This window comes from Juglans microcarpa x Juglans regia, chromosome 2S (assembly GCF_004785595.1).
Source record: "Juglans microcarpa x Juglans regia isolate MS1-56 chromosome 2S, Jm3101_v1.0, whole genome shotgun sequence".
NCBI classification, from domain to species: Eukaryota; Viridiplantae; Streptophyta; class Magnoliopsida; order Fagales; family Juglandaceae; genus Juglans; species Juglans microcarpa x Juglans regia.
Window position 1 is genome coordinate 2,019,372 of NC_054597.1, and position 16,940 is coordinate 2,036,311.

A 16,940-nucleotide genomic window follows, 5' to 3' on the forward strand; every position below is an offset into this window, starting at 1 on the left:
CTGTGATTTAGGAGCATGAATTAATCGATACTGACCGTGTTACTGATTGTATCAAAACTATTGTAATGGCTAAATGCCAACTTTGTGATTAATATCAATTATGATTTCCTGTTTCAAAATATATATATATATATATATATATTTATGTATCATAAATCATAAAAAAAAAAACACCCGAATAACATTATTATGCATTGGTAAATTGGTAATAGTATTAGACATATTATATATAGTTATGGAGTACGCAAGTGCCATATATTTTTTTTTAATAAATTGGTAATAGTATTAGACATATTATATATAGTTATGGAATGCACAAGTGCCATATATATTTTTTTTTAAAAAAATATAATCAATTATTAAAAAAATAGTTTTTTTTTTTACGTGGGTCCGGAATATTTTATTTTTTTTAAAAGAATTACGCGACGCTTACACTATCCACGACTGCAAATATCACTTCTCATAGTATTAGAGCCATTGCATTGATTTTTCTATATGCATATGCAAAATTACATTTTTTTTTTTATATTGATTTTGCATATCAAGAAAAATTTTCACATTGAATTATGTATTTTTTAGAATATTTATTTTTTTCTTAAAATTATTATTTTTATATATTTTGCAATTAACACTTACTACTTACATTTGATATTAATAATACAAATATAATAAAATGATAAAAAAAAATATAATATATTATAATAATGAAATAAAGGTGAAGGTGAAGGTGAAAGTTCTCTTGTATTATTGGAGGAGGGAGAAGAGGAAATGGTTGTGAGAGAGAAAGTGAGAGGAGAGAAAAAAATTAATAAAATAATGTGTGTAGAGTGAATAGTATATATCTAAAAATATTAAAATATTATTTATAACTATGTAAAATTATAAAGATGTATAATTTAATGCAGTCATTTAGGCAAATATCGCTTGCATTTGATATGCAGATACAAATGCCGTAACTTATATAGATGTCCCAAATTTTAGATATTTATTATTTTAATTTGTATTTTTCTTATGGCTTAAAAAAAATTATTTATTTTTAATTTTCTTATATTATTGCGATTTGAAAAAAACGGCGAGAGATTCGATCCCCGGACCTAAGACTGGAGCAGTTGGATACAGGTGGACGCAGGGACACAACATACGAGAGAGAGGAAAGACGTCTGAACTTTCATCGTCTTCGTCATTATCATCAAGATCACAGTTCAGGTCGAACTACTGCTGAGTCGACCTTGTTTTGTCAGGGCTGTTGGATTTCCATCCTTCTATACCCGTTAGATTCAGCTGTTGTACGATGCACTTGATACTGAAACCCTAGGTCCGTCCGTTCTCTGGCCCATTGTATATCCGGCTTTTATTTATTTTTCTATTTTTAATTTCGTCAATTGGGACATCTTTTTTCGAAAGATCTTTTTTATAGGTGAAAGTAAAGTTTTATTGAAATATAACACTACTAATCGCAATTCATGTTATGTTGATTCGTTGAGCATGAAAAATTTATTCTTTCATTTCTGGAAACAATTTCGTTTTTTGAAACGAACTGGTTCGATTGGATTAGGTGTAATTGGAAATTGAGTAATTGCAATTTTAAGTTGATGGTTTGGGATGGGCTCGAAGTTGGATTTTTTGGTCGTTGCTATTGGTTTATTTTGCGATTATTCTTCGAATCGGAGTGTAAAGTGCTAGTTTTTGTGACTCCTTTCTGAAAGCACTGCACTGGAAGCCTGAATTTTGGCTTATAAAAAAGGGGGCTACTTTAGGTACTGGTTTTGCTTCTCTATTTTTGAAAGAAATCAGTGTGCGCTTGGATTTTGTTATTAGTGTGGAGTATTTTGCTTTAGAATCAGCTTAAAGTAAATAATTTTTCCTTAGAGTAAGCCAATGATTGTAGAAGTTGTTGGTGATGTGGCTCTTTTGGCAGTATACTTTGATTATCGTTCTGCCAGTGCAACTCAGAATTTAGTAATTTTTCTATTATGAAAGTTTGATGAAGATTGTTTGTGTAAAAGGTATCTTCCGCGAATTACTTTTCCTTCGTTATTTATTCTTCCTGAAACCATTTTGGCTGCTATTCCAAAATGCATTTGTTATGTCAGTATTTTTTATAAGTATTTGTTATGTCAGTATTCTGATAAAAAATTGTCAGTATCCCTTTGAAATGCATGGAAGGCAGATTGTTGTGATTTAAGCCACCTGATGGGGAAGTGGATTGGTTAGAGCAAGTTACTTAGCCATTTAATTGGTTGATGAATCTATTATAATTTTGTTGTCTCTGGTGCTCCAGGAATGAGATATAGGATCTTAAAATAAAAATACAACAAAAGTAAAGTTTATTTGCAAATTATTGAAATCGCTTCTGGTGTATGTACAATTCTTGTTTGAACTACAACACTATGAACATTCATTAGTTCCTTCTACTGTTCCGTATTTATTAATTTCAGAATTATGCAGAAAATCATTCTTTTAAACTTGTAAAATGGGTAGTTTTTTATTTTTTTTGCTTCAGCTGTCAATACCACTCTAATGACCGCCTTTATAATTTTGTAGGAGTACTTTCCTCAAGCAACATTAGTTCTTCATATCCTTTCTGCAAATCATACACAAAATTTGAGTTGGTGTTGGGAGCGTGGTTGGTAGTTCATGACAGAACGGTATTAGCTTGTCGTTCTGCTGGGGGTGCTTGAGATGAGATTGAGGACTCATTAAATCGTGTGCACTGTGTTGTCTTTGCCTTATTTCTTATTTGAGCTAACAAGTTTTGTATATGCTGTTATCAGCTAGTGTTGCTCAAGGGTTGTTAAAAGTACTGGCCCTTCTGACTTTAGGAGATCTTGTTAGAAATTTTCCTGATGAAGTCACAGGATATATTTACTATTTTGTATTGAATAAAGGGAAAATGCTGCTAAACTGGAAGAAACCCAACATCAAGCTCACCCTTACTTCCTCAGAATACATTTTATTCGTGCTCTCTGGTACATCAAGGAGTAAAGTGGGTGTTAATGGTGTTATGTAAGAAGAAGCCATGGAGTATGTATCAGAGAAAAGATTCCCCGTCAATGCAAAGGATTATAAATTATATGAAGAAGTTGGTGAAGGAGTCAGCGCCTCTGTGTACAGGGCTCTCTGCGTTCCACTTAATGAGATCGTTGCAATCAAAGTTCTTGATCTAGAAAAGTGCAATAATGACCTGGTATGTGCCTATTTATGTACAATAAAAACATATATTTTCTTTTTATTGAGTTGATATTTCATAATTGGTACACATTTAGATTTGATTTTCACTTGTAATAATTGCAATGTGATTTTTGGAATCATTTTCTTAGAGAATTGACTATTTACTAAAAATAAAAGTCTTAGAAAATTGACTTAAAAATTGTTGAATTCAGTTGTTTATATTTGAAAGGCCTATGTGATGTATCTATTCCAAGTAGAAAAATTATTCATGGAACTCTTTCTATTTATAGTTAAGATAAATTTCATGGAACTTATTTAAACATCACTTTTAAAGCCATGCATGATGTACTGATGTTTATCATAAGACTTTCAATTGCGTTTGCTAATCAATAATTATGTGACATTCTGCAAATGTCATATTAAGATATACTTCTAAAAAATAAATGTCATATTAAGATATGTTTTCCTTGTGTTTTTAAATCTTTCAGGATGGCATCCGACGAGAGGTACATACAATGAGCTTGATTGACCATCCAAATGTGTTACGGGCGCATTGCTCTTTCACTTCTGGCCACAGCCTTTGGGTTGTGATGCCATACATGTCTGGTGGCTCCTGCCTTCATATAATGAAGTCTGGTTATCCTGAAGGTTTTGAGGAACCTGTTATTGCTACTTTATTACGGGAGGTTCTGAAAGCTCTTGTTTATCTTCATGCCCATGGTTACATCCACAGAGATGTGAAGGTAACGTATGGCACCTGCTTATATTATTCTTCTCCCAAAATATGTGCCTTATTTCTGCAGGACGGCACCATTTAGTAGGTTCTTGTTTAGTAGTCAACTGTAGTTGCCATTTTTTATAACAAAAAAAAAAAAAAAAAGGATATGAAAATAGTTTTCTTTAACCTAGACTTCTTGATGGTAGTTATCATATGATGCTGGGGAGACTTGTCTTTTGCTTTTGAGAAGAGAGAAACTATACTTCTATGCTATTATGTTAAATCTCCAAGATGCCATATGTAGAAAGACTGCTAGAATGTGGTTTGCTTCATATGTCACATTTTACATCCATTTTTTTTAAATGAATTTTTTCTTTCCTCTTTCACATGGATTGAGACTTGTTTTCTTATTGGTGTCCTCAACTCTGGTTTGCAGGCTGGGAATATCTTAATTGATTCTAATGGTGCAGTCAAGTTAGCTGATTTTGGTGTGTCAGCAGGCATGTTTGATACTGGAGATAGGCAACGTTCCAGAAATACTTTTGTTGGGACTCCATGCTGGTACATTTTTTTTTTTTTAATTTTGAATTTCACTGCTCTCGGGCCTTCCTTGATTTACAACTTCTTGACACCCCACCAAAGTCTCCGTTTAATTTTATACTATGACTTGGAACTCATTTTGTTTTGTTTTTCCTTGGTCAGGATGGCTCCTGAAGTAATGCAGCAATTGCATGGTTATGACTTCAAGTCAGTAATTTGCTTATCTGATATATGTTTTTTCTTTCCTCTTTCTTTCTTTCTTTCTTCTTTTTCCCCCTGGTTGCTCAATTCTATTCATTCCCAATATTTGTATTCAGAGCGGATATATGGTCATTTGGAATAACAGCACTTGAGCTTGCTCATGGCCATGCCCCATTTTCCAAGTACCCACCAATGAAAGTAAATTCCTGAGTTCTTCTGACTGAAAATTCTGTTGTATACTGGATTTATCTTGTCTGTGTTTGCTAGATAAGTTCACAATTTAATCTTTTATCCTTTCAATTTTTTTATTGTAGGTTTTGCTGATGACATTACAAAATGCACCTCCAGGTTTGGACTATGAAAGAGACAAGAGATTTTCAAAGGTTTGTGTTGTTTACTTGAGACTTTCTGAGACCTAGCATACTTGAATATTGTTACTGAAGGGTTTTATTTTTCCAGTCCTTCAAAGAGATGGTAGCCACTTGCTTAGTGAAGGATCCAAAAAAACGTCCAGCTTCAGAAAAGCTATTAAAGCATCATTTTTTTAAACAAGCACGCCCTAACGAATATCTGACTCATACCATTCTTGATGGCCTTGCTCCTTTGGGTGTTCGGTTTAGGATGCTGAAGGTATCTTTCCTAACCACTCTCTTTCTAGTTTGTAAAACTCTGTTTCAGTTGTGGAATCACTTTTGATGTAATTCCTCTGGATTGGCTTTTCTGTTTCAGGCAAAAGAGGCCGATCTTCTTGTGCAGAACAAAGCTCTCTATGGGGATAAGGAGCAGTTATCTCAGGTGACAATTCTTCAAAGTCATTTGTTCTAAACAAAATGATATTGCATAATACTCCTACATGTTTCCTTCTCTTTCCAATTAGTTGAGGCTTTCTGATGTTGTACAAGTATGTAATTCACGTCTCTAAAGAGAGTGTCTTATTTGGACCAAGTGGTATTTCCTGACCCCAATAAGTGAGGGGTTCAAATCATACCAGGGAGAGAACATCCGAGTTTCTCACAATGTCATGGTAGAATTTTTAATACTATAGATACATTGCTTTTCCAATTACTCTCTCTCTCTCAGCTTGCTCACTTTGTGAGGTCAAGAGAGGACCTCTGTGAAAATAATTCAGGCCAATGAGCTTGAGGATATCTCACGTAACGAGAAGCAACCTGCACTTTTTTTACAAAATCCAAATACTAAATGTTTTTTTTTTTTAAATTCTAAAAGCTCATTTCTTCTTGTTAAAATCTCGGAACTTCTATTTTGTTAAAATATAAGTACTGTAGACAATTGTATGAGTTCATATTACATATTCTTGCTATATTTCGGAATTGGTTTCTTCACTTGGGTGAGTATCTTGAGTTGTTTTTTTCCTTTGACAACACTGGGTCAAACCTAGATTTACTAAATGGTGTTGTACGTTTCCTAGAAATTTTGTACTTGGTTTAATCTCTTTTCACTACCTCATCGTCATACCCAAGCATAAAGAAGGCTCTTTTAAATAGAGAAGCTTATTGGTTTTTGCAATTTCAACGAATCTGAATGAAATTTCTCATTACTTGCAGCAAGAGTACATTCGAGGCATAAGTGCCTGGAATTTCAACCTTGAGGATTTAAAAACTCAGGCTGCCCTTGTAAGTAGTGTCAGATGCTGGTTTTGTATCAATTCATTTCATTATACCTTCGGATCTTTGGTGAAAAGTATGCTGGGGTCTATGTCTTGTCTTATTTTAGTACTGTATTGTATCCAGATTCAGGATGATGGCATGCCAAATGCCGAAGATCAGGATGTTACTAAGAAGCAAAAAGACAGGCATGATGATGTCGTGTTCCCAGCTGAGAGACAGTCCCAGGAAAGGGTCAGCAAGGAAAATGCTCCACCTAATCATGAGGTATCACTTCTATTGCTAAAAGCTACTCCTGTTTTTATTTTTCACTTTAATTGCATTTATGTTCTGAAAATCCCTTGAATCTGTGAAGTTTAAGTCACTCGTACATATGTTTGACATGTGCCTTCTGTTTGTTTTAGGATGATTTCAATGATCTTCATGATTTGGAGGGTTCACTCCATTCATTTCCAATAAAACCTCTTCAAGCACTTAAGTATGACTCTTCTTTTTGGCCCTCATTTTCTATTTGAGTAATAACTCTATAATACATAATCTTCTCAAGATCCCACATATTCAAAAACATCTTAATCGTATTCTGTCGAAAGCTAAGTGCTATTTTATGCTACCAAATTGTATATAGCATGCAATGCTTTTTTATGTTTCCAGGATAGCAGTCCACCTATGCATCTCTAGCTGTGGATTCCAGGATTTTCTTGATCTCTTTTATTTCTACACTTGGGTGTATGTGATGTATATTCTCCATGTACTTCAACAATACCTTTGTTTCTTTTTATTGACTATTGATACAACTTATCTTATCTTAACAAAAATGTTTTTTTTTTTTTGGGTGTTCCCAGCTATTGTTTGCTACACTTTTTTGACATCCTTTTACATCTTGTGCACGAAATCAGATAATAATAAATATAGCAGTCTGAGTTTTGTCTGTACAATTCGTACTTTATTTAAGCAACCATTTCTTTTAATGCAGGGGTTGTTTTGATGTTTGTGAGGATGATGAGATTGTGAGTAGTCCAATAGCTGTGGATCAAAGAAATGGAAGAAGCGAGAGTGAGCGTTCAGAACAGAGTTTTCTTTTACCACGGCATGTCATTCCTGAGCATAAAAAATTTTTGAGTGGTTCGCTACTGCAAGAGAACGCTCTATCTCCTAAAAGATTTCTTGGTGATGGGGATAGGTGAGCCACATCTTATTAATTTTAACTTTGTAGATGTTTTTGTATTACCTAAGTTTTGATTTGATTTGATTGGATTTTAGTTTGAGATGTCATCGTAATATGATTCCTACTTGTATATTTCATGTGTACTTGGGTTATCCCTAATTACGTGGTTTAATAAAATTCTTACTTATAAAAAAAAAATGATTCTCACTTTTATCAGCATTGTCTTCTCATTAAAACGGTGGTTGCTGTTTTGGTGTACAACATTATGTCATCTTGTAATCTATCCAAAAAGAAGTTGTCTTTGTAGATTATGCCATACATTTTTTTTCCAGTCATCGGAATGTATGCAAGTATAAAGCTTTTCTTTTAGTAAGCTATAATAATTTGTCTTGAAACTGTAAAGGGATTATCTACAGCCAAAATTTCAAGCCGACCGTAACTATAGTGGTTCATTGTTGTATCGTCAGAAGAAAGATGCCAATAACATTTCATCAGGTATATCTATTGGGATTTTCTTGCTTTTGACTTGGTAACATATTCAATCAAAGATGATATCACGTTTTTAATACTACATAAAAATATAATCTGGTATTATGCATCTGCTTATGTAGTTGAGGATTCATCAGAAGGTGGGGTTTTTCAACGTAAAGGGCGCTTTAAAGTCACTTCGGCTGACCTCAGCCCCAAGGTATATGCATTATTCATAGGCTATGCTACAATCTGGAAGGCACAACTTTATAACTTTTCTAAAGTAATTCAGATAAAAACTACCTTCAGAAACTCGTAGCTCAATAATGATAACCAGCTTGTGTTTTCCTTTTTTTTCTTTTCACCCTTGAGGAGTCTTCATATGTGTTTCCTAGCCTGTACATCTATGGAAGCAATATGAGTGAAATTAGCATATAAAAAAGTCTTTTGAATTTGTGTTGTAACCTATTCCCTATTATAGCAAGACAGTGTCATCCATTTATATATTGGACACTTGCTTCTATATGGCGTAGGGCATCACATTCTATGACTTCAGTGGAACTGCTACTGAATGCACCTTCATCCCGTGGATGATATCGTCACTATCGCCTGATATACAGAAGTTTGGCATCAGGATATGGTGTCACCTTTTATTTGCGCGTGTCAAGTCCCAAGCTTGTTGTATATGTTGGGTATAACTGACATGCCCATCCCAATGTAAACTCAAAACATTTGTGAAGCACGCTTCCTATGCAACACCTTTTTTTCTTTAATTTTTTCACCATCTCTTTCTCGCTTAGCATCCTTGGAGGTCTTAAATCAATTGTTGTGAATATTCCTCAATTATTTTTTTCCTTTTGAGCTTCGGGTATGATATATAATTCTGATTTATTTTGTGTGCATTGTTATGATGCTTGAATTTGTGAAAAAATAGGCATGGAACTTAGCTGTTTAACCATTGCCATTCTTATCTGCATACAGGGTCCTACAAGCTGCATATTTAGCCCAATTTCTGGATGTTCAGCCAATCCAACAAGCCCTAGCCTTACATCTGCCTCAATTCTCCCGTCTTTGCAATGTATTCTGCGGCAGAATGCCATGCAAAGGGTATGTTTACATTTATATATACAACCCTACATTGTAGAGAGATTCTGTCCCAAAATAATTCCATTTTTTCTTTTCAAATATTGACAGGAAGAACTCATTAAATTGATTAAGTATGTGGAACAAACCTCTGGTATGTCTCTCTTATTGATCATTCACATATTTTTTGCTAAATAATACATGCTAGGATTTTGTTGGATTTGACCCCCTTTTGCTTGATACAGGCAAGCAAGCAGAGTCAGCTGAAGCTGTCCCAAGTGACCTGTTGCAGGTATTCCGTTTGGATGGAACATTTTAAAATGATTTGCCGAAGGCTCTAAAAGTCTGATTAACCTTCTTCAAGCAGTAATCTGATTTTCTTTTTAAAATAAATTTTACTGTCACAGGTGGCAACCACCCATGTCATATAGAGTGGAACTTGTCTTTTAACCTTATGAAACTATCAAGAAAAACTAATGAAACTATTTAGTGGAAATTAGATATTATGAGAACTTGGGTTAAGATATGGCCAGCAGGCACCCTCATAGTGATGATTCTTTTAATGGGATGTTAAATTTGTGGGTTTGTGTACCTAATGATTCAAGAATGGGGAATGACAAGGATATATTCAGTTATGCACACATACAATTTCTGACACAAAATGGTTTCACTGCCTTTTGTTATTTTCTACAATAGCTTCCATATTATTTACCAATGAGGGCTATTTGACTTACTATGAGGGAGGATTTATTCGTCTGTTTATGTATAATGAGAGAATGTAGTCCAATATTTTAGACAATGATCTAAAATGATCTCAAAATTGAGAAATGTGCAGATGCCTCCTGCTACCTCCAGGGAGAAAGAGCTTCAGTTTCAGGTGAACCATCTGCAACGAAGGTACCAGATGAATCTCAAATGACTTTGGAGTGTACATTTTCACCATCTAATCTCATAACTAACTGAATTTCATCTTCAATGCCAGTGTTGAGAGTCTTGTTGAGGAATTGCAGAGACATAAGATGAAAAATGCCCAGGTGTGTACTTTTGCAAGTTGGATCAAAGTTTGCTTTGCCTCCGGAGGCATTCTTGTCACTGATCAATCCTGTCTTGCATTTGTGTGTGCAGTTAGAAAAGCAATTGAATGCTTTGGTCAACAGAGAAAAGTTTAGAAAAGAGGATGAATCACAATGATGTTTTGCATATTGCCAGCACGCACCTTGTTACTGAAAAAAGGGTGTTATTTCTGCAGAAGTTGGTGATAAAGCATGATGCGAAACATCTGATTATTTCTTTAGTGCCTAGTGAGGGTCTCTATGATATACTTCTGAGGTATAGGGCTTCTTTTTTCTTTTGTATTTTAGTGTATCATAATCCATGTGTGAAGGTGTGTTAAGCCAGATACGCAGTTTTGATATCATATTCCTCGAGTCCCAACTGTGTAACATGTAATTTATTTGACTGTATAATGTAATTATATTTCATTTTGGCGCTCTCTCTCTCTCTCTCTCTCTCTCTCTCTCTCCCATTCCAACAGTCATGGTCTGGGCCACTCCATGTAGATTTTGAAGGTGAAGAAAGATTTTCAACACTAACAAACAACCTCGTAAATTTATGAGTCGATTCAAGGAGGAGATTTCTTTTTTCTATGTTTTCTCTGGGAGACCCAATTTCATATTGTTAATATTATTTTTTAATGAGAAATTTTATTTGCAATCTTGAGTGGGAGATTGTGTGTGCAGTTTCATTAATAAATGAGGATAAAAGGAAAAAAAATAACATTTTAAAAATGATATGATTGTAATTTTAATTTTTTTGAAGTATAATTATATGAGTTTGCAAAAGTAAATGATGATTGTATGTAAAATAATTTTATATATATATATATATATTTTAATTCCTTTACTGTTTCTTCTCTAGGAGGTGACTTGAATGGAGAGGAGAGAGGCAGATTTGGACCCATTTGGTTAGTTATTTGTGGGTTTCTGGTGCGGGGGCTTCTATTTGTGCTTTTGATTGATCGCCATGTTCACTTCTTTTAAAAAAATAATGCTATGATTTGAAAACGACAAAAAAGAGGACCCACGTGGGGTTTAGTTTTTGGTTAGAATAAAGCTAAGCAGAATCTTATTTTAAAAGATAAGAATCTATTATTAAAAAATAATTATTTAATTATTTTTGTTAAAAATAAATTTTAAAACAATAAAAAAAATAATTATAATTATGAGTAAGTAAGCATTCGTATAATCACTTTAAAATAAATAAATATAAAATTTATATAAAAAAAATTAATTTTTTAATAATAAATTTTATTTTTTAAAATAATTATATAACGCTTACATATTTATGAATATATATATTATTACTTAAATATATCTTCTTTAATTATTACGTTCCCGGACGATAACGTAAATTATCTCAACTACTAAAAAAATAATTTAGGAGTAGATAGCTTTCTCGTGCGCAATTGGTCGTTCAAGTTTTCAACGCGTGACGGCTTCAAATTCCCTTTTACTTACCGACTGAGCCCTTGTTTCTAGCCGAGCCGCTAACTTACTCTGCTTTCATTAATATTACATATCTATTTAATATTTGTCATTTTGCACTTGTTATTACACTTCATTAGTCCACAATGCTTTTTGACCCCAACAAAGAGTCAAGAGAGCTTCCTCGTGAGATGTAGAAATACAATCATGGCACCAATCTCCACCGTCCAATAGAACTTCCATCGAAAAGCTTATTGGCTTGAAAGGCAAGATCGACTGCATTTGATCATTCCCACGACCACATGTGAAAGAAACAAAGGTACCAATCCTCCATCAACCAATTCCTTTTAATCTCAAATATTTATTAGCATATTCTAATAAATATTCTTAATTTTTTGATACACTGATTGATACACCAACCTACTACTGCGGCTATCTAAAAGGGACAGAGTCAACCTAAAGCAGCTGTAAAGAACGAGTTATTATAAGAAAAATTATTCTTATTAGTCATTAATCATCATCCTACACTTTATAAAAAATATTTTCACTCTATAAAAAAACTATAATTATAGTGTATGACATAAACCGTTGCTAATTTGTAATAAAACTCTTATCATAATGCATTGTTGTCACTTGCCCAAGCCACAGAAAAAACCAACCAGTACTGCTGTATTGGGCTCCAAAATATGTACCTTTTTTGGGGTAAATTATAAAGAAGTTCCAACATGTCAAACAGTTCATTATCTTTCATATTCGATAGTAAAGAAGCTCCAACCAACCTATCATATTGCAGCTGTAATGAACCCCAAAAAATTAAATATCTTCTGACGCTGGGGCTTGCCCAAGCCACAGAATAAACCAACCACTGCTGTATTGGTCCCCAAATATGCCTTTTTTTGGGTAATTAATAAAGAAGCTCCAAACATGCCAATCAATTCATTACCTTTCATTTTCGAGTCAAATCCAATGGACACGGCAGGACATTTGTAAGTTGTAACACAGACTGAGCAGCTAAGCCGAGCCAATTCCATCAATCTTGAACCTTCATGAGCAGAATGACGGACAGAAAAGGCTAACGTCTTTTGCATGACTTTTTTGTTGGTTTCTGTGTCTCATCGTTGTACCCTCTCTCGGCTCTACTCCTTCCTAGCTAGCTAGTTCATTACCTCATTTGGAGCATATTCTGATCGCAGGATATGGGGATTTTGGGGTCAGAAGAGAGCGTGAGGGTGGAGTTGGAGGAAATCCAGCGGATGTTGGTGCTTGTGCTGGCCTGCAAAGAAGGAAAGGCGAGGATGAACAGTTCAAAGGAGTTCGTGTTCCTTCCATGGGCTTGGTCGACACCGATGATGCAGACAAGTTGGTTTGTGTCACCAGTGGTGTCTCTTATTTAGGACTGGCCATTGTAAAGAAGCTCTTGGCTCGTGGCTACTCTGTCCGGATCATCGTCGAAAACCAGGGTAATTTTCTCATTAATTATTTTCACTGCTACATACATATATAAAAGAAAGTGCAGGTGAAGGAACAAAAAAAAATTAGAGTTTCTTTTGAGAACTGCTTGATTTTTCCAAGATTTGATGGCAAGTCAAAGGTTGGAATTTGCTTCCTCTTTGTTCTAGTTCATGTTATCGTGCGAGCAGAAGAGCAATTAGTCTCGGGCTCGCTGTCTTTTTCCCAGATTAAATTACATGTACAATCTTGTCTTGTGAAAATGCAGAAGATATAGAGAGATTGAGGGAGATGGAGAACTCAGGAGAGATGAGGGCATGTAACAACAATATATCTGCAGTTATGGTGAAGTTAACCGAGATTGAAAGCTTGTCAGAAGCATTCCATGGCTGTCGTGGCGTATATCACACCTCTGCATTCATAGATCCAGCTGGCCTTTCTGGCTATACAGTAAGCCTTCTACTAAATCACATCAATTTTCTTGTTCTATCTGCTAAACATTTCTTTCTTTCACAAACATTAGATTAGAATTTCTGGGGCCCCTTGCATGAAAGCATACATGAATGCAGATGGTAAATGTAGAATCAAAGTGGTGCCCACTTGACATAAATTTCCAGCAGCCCTGTTGGACGGTCACATTAACCAAAATTAACGGGGCATTTGAAACCACTGGTTTCTCTTTCCTCAGAATGTTCATGCCATTTTTCCCTAGCAAATTGGGGCAAGAAAAGTCGACCTTAATATCTTCAACTTGTAGCAATCCCTATCAATTGAAGGCCACCCGACAGAGGTCGAGAGCAGCCTCTGCTCACCCGTCTGATTATTCATTAAGCACAAATCGGGAGTTTGCAGTAACATTAAGATAGAACTTCCATTAACTTTTGTTCGAAGTTTGGTGAAACATTGGCATAACTCAGTAAACACTCTGAGGCGACAACCAAGTTCAAACATACCATGTTAATAAGACACAACATAATCTAGCAGTAATCCTATGACTGAGTCTAATGATAATATATTGGGTTGAAGATTAAAGTAGCCTTTCGAGTGTGACTTTTGTCAAATTTATTCTTATATTTTAATTTTTTAACTTCTTTGTTCTGTGCTTTTGATTTTGATCATTTTAGTTGTTTTGTTATCCTACCATTAGCAGCACTAATGAAGCTGACGGCAGGTCAGCACAAATGCTATGTGAACACCTATTAGTAGTTGACATGTGTCTATTCGATAAAGATAATGAAGATTTTAATATTTACTAAGTAAGAAATATTAACCCGATTAACCAGCACATTTTCTAACTCTTCGAGATCCTATAGGTTGTAACCCTTGTTTTGATATATAGAAATACATGCCGGAGATAGAGGCGAGGGCCTGTGAAAATGTGATGAGAGCATGCGCAAGAACACCATCGGTAAGAAAGTGTGTGCTTACATCCTCGCTCTTGGCTTGCATTTGGCGGGGCGACAGACAACATGATCTCCCCCCTGTAATAAACCATGATTGCTGGAGTGATGAATCATTCTGCTTAGAGAAAAAGGTATTATCTTCAACAAAATCACGTTTTAACGGATGTTTGTTCAACCCAGATCTAGTAACTTGTTCTTGATTTTGACTTTCTGAAAACATGGCAGTTGTGGCAAGCATTGGGCAAGCTGAGGGCAGAGAGGGTGGCATGGAGAATTGCCAAGGAGACAGGGCTAAAACTGGCCACCATATGCCCGGGACTCATTACTGGTCCCGAGTTTTCTTGTAGAAATCCAACGGCAACAATTGCTTATCTTAAAGGTATTGTCATCATCTCTCGTCCAATGGAATTAAAAGATTTGATTCTTTGAAGTGTTGTAAACGAGTCAATGAAAATGCAGGAGCACAAGAAATGTACGCCAATGGCTTGCTAGCAACTGTAGATGTAAACAGCTTGGCAGAGGCACAAGTATGTGTTTTTGAGGCAATGGACAAGAACGCAGGAGGCAGATACCTTTGCTTCGATGATGTCGTTGATAGGCAGAAAGCAGAAAAGTTATCACGAGAAATAAGGATGCCAATAAACAAGATTTGTGGGAATGTATCTGCTGCTGGGCATGATGTTCGGCCTCGGTTCCGGTTGTCGAATAAGAAGCTTTCTAGTCTAATTACAGAAACACACAGATGTTGTGACAGAGAGTGTTAAGAGATAAGATTACGTCCTTTTTATGTCGCTCTCTCCCATTTTCTATACATATGTTAGGCAGCACGTTTTGGGAGATGATGAATCGAAGTTTCAACATGGTGTTTTCTCCACATTCACAGTAGCTCTAGATCGTTATTCCATTGCAATTCTTTCTAGAATTGGTCATAAGAGATGCTTAAAAAGTCCATCTTATGAAATCTCAGAAAGATCAAAAGAAAGTTCAGATGCTTTGAGATGACAAATAGGGCTGTTCACCGCATGCAGATCTCAGATCTGGATATCCGGCTGTACATGAATTCAGGTCCTGATTTATGTACCCGTTCGGGTATCTTTACAAAAAGGAGGGACCGAGAATGGTGCCTTGCATTGTACGCAAATGAACTTTTGTACCCGGTTATCCAAATTGATCAAGAAAATATTTTCTAAAAAAAAAACAATTTCAAAGCCTTTTCACCAATGAACCATAATCAGATGCCGACAACATGATCAAACAAAAGCATGAATACTGAAACACAGGACCAAATTGAATCGAATATACAGGATAACATCAGGAGGGCGTGGATTTAGACTCAGAATTGCTTTTGCAAAGCTTGTCATAAGCCTCGAGCTCCTCATAGTATATGTCCCACACGCAACGCACGCATCCACTGCCACAGCAATCCCCGGGCAGCGGCTTCTCTGGCGGCGGCGGCAACGTCAATTCCTCCTTCGTCTTCGATTCTTCTTTTAATTCCTTCTCATTCCCGATGATCTCCGGTTTTAATTGATGCTCGATTTTTGCCTCGTCGGCCATGGATGTGGCGCAGAAGAATCGCGATGGATCTCGGAGCCGAAGGTTGAAGACGGCAACTGTGTTGGTCAAGCCTTCTCCTAGGATTAGAGAGGCTCCACGGCTCATGGGCAAGCCGACAGGGGCTCGAGATCTGTGACAAACGGCAACGGAGGCTCTAGCTAAGGTATCGGCTGAATCTCGCGAGAGAGGGTAATGAACGGGATTCAAATGAAGAGGAATACAGAACATATTCAAAACCGAGGTAGTTTCATCCTTCGGTCAAGGTTTTTTACAAGTTACGGATGCGAGTTTGCTACTCGTCGCTCTCCACACCAAATTATAATTTTTTACTTTTTATTTTTTAAAATAAATTTTTATTTTTTTATTTTCTTAAAATTATTGAATCGTTCTACTCAAATAAGAAAAAATAAAAAATAAAAATGAAGAATAAAATAAAATTTGGGAATAGAATTTTTTATGCACATTGCTTAAAAAAAAAAAAAACCAAAAACAAAGAAGAAAGAAAGAAAAAAGGAAATTGATGCACAGCCCTATTTACAAGCCAAGAAGATTCAGGACCTCTAATTATAGATTTTTTTTTCGAAAAAAAAAAGAGAGATCTGATTTGTGATTAGCCATAATCAAAACCTGCATCACTTCGGCATTTACCTTATAATCAAATGCGGTTCCTCAGAGAGAGGAGTTCCTAAAGAGAAAAGAAAAATACGAAGCTATAGAGATTTTGATGACTTTAGGGCTTCCAAGAATCCAAAAGTACAGAAACAGACTCAAGACCTCAAAGTTAAAAATGATGCTAAATTCTAATTCTTAGGTAGATCCTTATGAAAACAAACAATGCTAAAAGGCGGGTTAAACCGAGTGCTGCGACTCAAAAATCTTTAAAAAGAGATTGCATAGAGAGAGGAAACAAAAAAAGATGCGTAGGGGCTCAGAAAGTTGCCATCTCTGCTCAAGGAAGAGCTTGTTGAAAGCTCTTCTCATACTAGAGGTGTCAGAAATTTCGAAGCATTCTTCATCTTCGCCCGTTAAAGAAAAAACTGAAAAAAGTTCTCCCAAACAACTTTGATTCGGGACTCA

The 16,940-nt window shown here is 35.5% G+C and overlaps 3 protein-coding genes and 1 non-coding gene across 6 annotated transcripts; 2 read left to right on the forward strand and 2 right to left on the reverse strand.

Annotated features, from left to right (window-relative positions):
* Nucleotides 1-1,074: 1,074 nt before the first annotated feature.
* LOC121252124 (serine/threonine-protein kinase BLUS1) lies at nucleotides 1,075-10,459 on the forward strand. 3 transcript variants are annotated; one of them, XM_041151606.1, is made up of 22 exons: nucleotides 1,075-1,315; nucleotides 2,282-2,320; nucleotides 2,545-3,187; nucleotides 3,660-3,914; nucleotides 4,326-4,450; nucleotides 4,592-4,636; nucleotides 4,747-4,828; nucleotides 4,945-5,013; nucleotides 5,090-5,260; nucleotides 5,360-5,425; nucleotides 6,196-6,264; nucleotides 6,382-6,522; nucleotides 6,660-6,733; nucleotides 7,229-7,435; nucleotides 7,824-7,915; nucleotides 8,032-8,108; nucleotides 8,870-8,995; nucleotides 9,083-9,125; nucleotides 9,217-9,263; nucleotides 9,807-9,868; nucleotides 9,954-10,005; nucleotides 10,097-10,459. In XM_041151606.1, exons 3-22 carry the CDS (start codon nucleotides 3,020-3,022, stop codon nucleotides 10,160-10,162), a joined length of 2,037 nt encoding a protein of 678 aa, XP_041007540.1. In that variant the 5' UTR covers nucleotides 1,075-1,315; nucleotides 2,282-2,320; nucleotides 2,545-3,019; the 3' UTR covers nucleotides 10,163-10,459. The 3 variants fall into 3 exon arrangements, with proteins under 3 accessions (XP_041007540.1, XP_041007539.1, XP_041007541.1); XM_041151605.1 differs by lacking the exon at nucleotides 2,282-2,320; XM_041151607.1 differs by lacking the exon at nucleotides 2,282-2,320 and having other exon boundaries at nucleotides 6,382-6,519.
* A 2,069-nt stretch (nucleotides 10,460-12,528) lies between these two features.
* On the forward strand, nucleotides 12,529-15,312 carry LOC121253172 (cinnamoyl-CoA reductase-like SNL6). The gene is given in 6 exon segments (XM_041153116.1): nucleotides 12,529-12,711; nucleotides 12,714-12,914; nucleotides 13,172-13,353; nucleotides 14,243-14,437; nucleotides 14,532-14,685; nucleotides 14,766-15,312. Coding segments are annotated over 6 exon segments (1,098 nt in total). The 5' UTR covers nucleotides 12,529-12,650; the 3' UTR covers nucleotides 15,071-15,312.
* A 205-nt stretch (nucleotides 15,313-15,517) lies between these two features.
* On the reverse strand, nucleotides 15,518-16,229 carry LOC121253174. The gene has a single exon (XM_041153118.1). It carries the CDS (start codon nucleotides 16,089-16,091, stop codon nucleotides 15,618-15,620), a length of 474 nt encoding a protein of 157 aa, XP_041009052.1. The 5' UTR covers nucleotides 16,092-16,229; the 3' UTR covers nucleotides 15,518-15,617.
* A 559-nt stretch (nucleotides 16,230-16,788) lies between these two features.
* Nucleotides 16,789-16,886, reverse strand: LOC121253728. Its single transcript, XR_005938451.1, has one exon. It is a non-coding gene; the product is annotated as a small nucleolar RNA snoR1 (small nucleolar RNA).
* Between the last annotated feature and the right edge of the window lie 54 nt (nucleotides 16,887-16,940).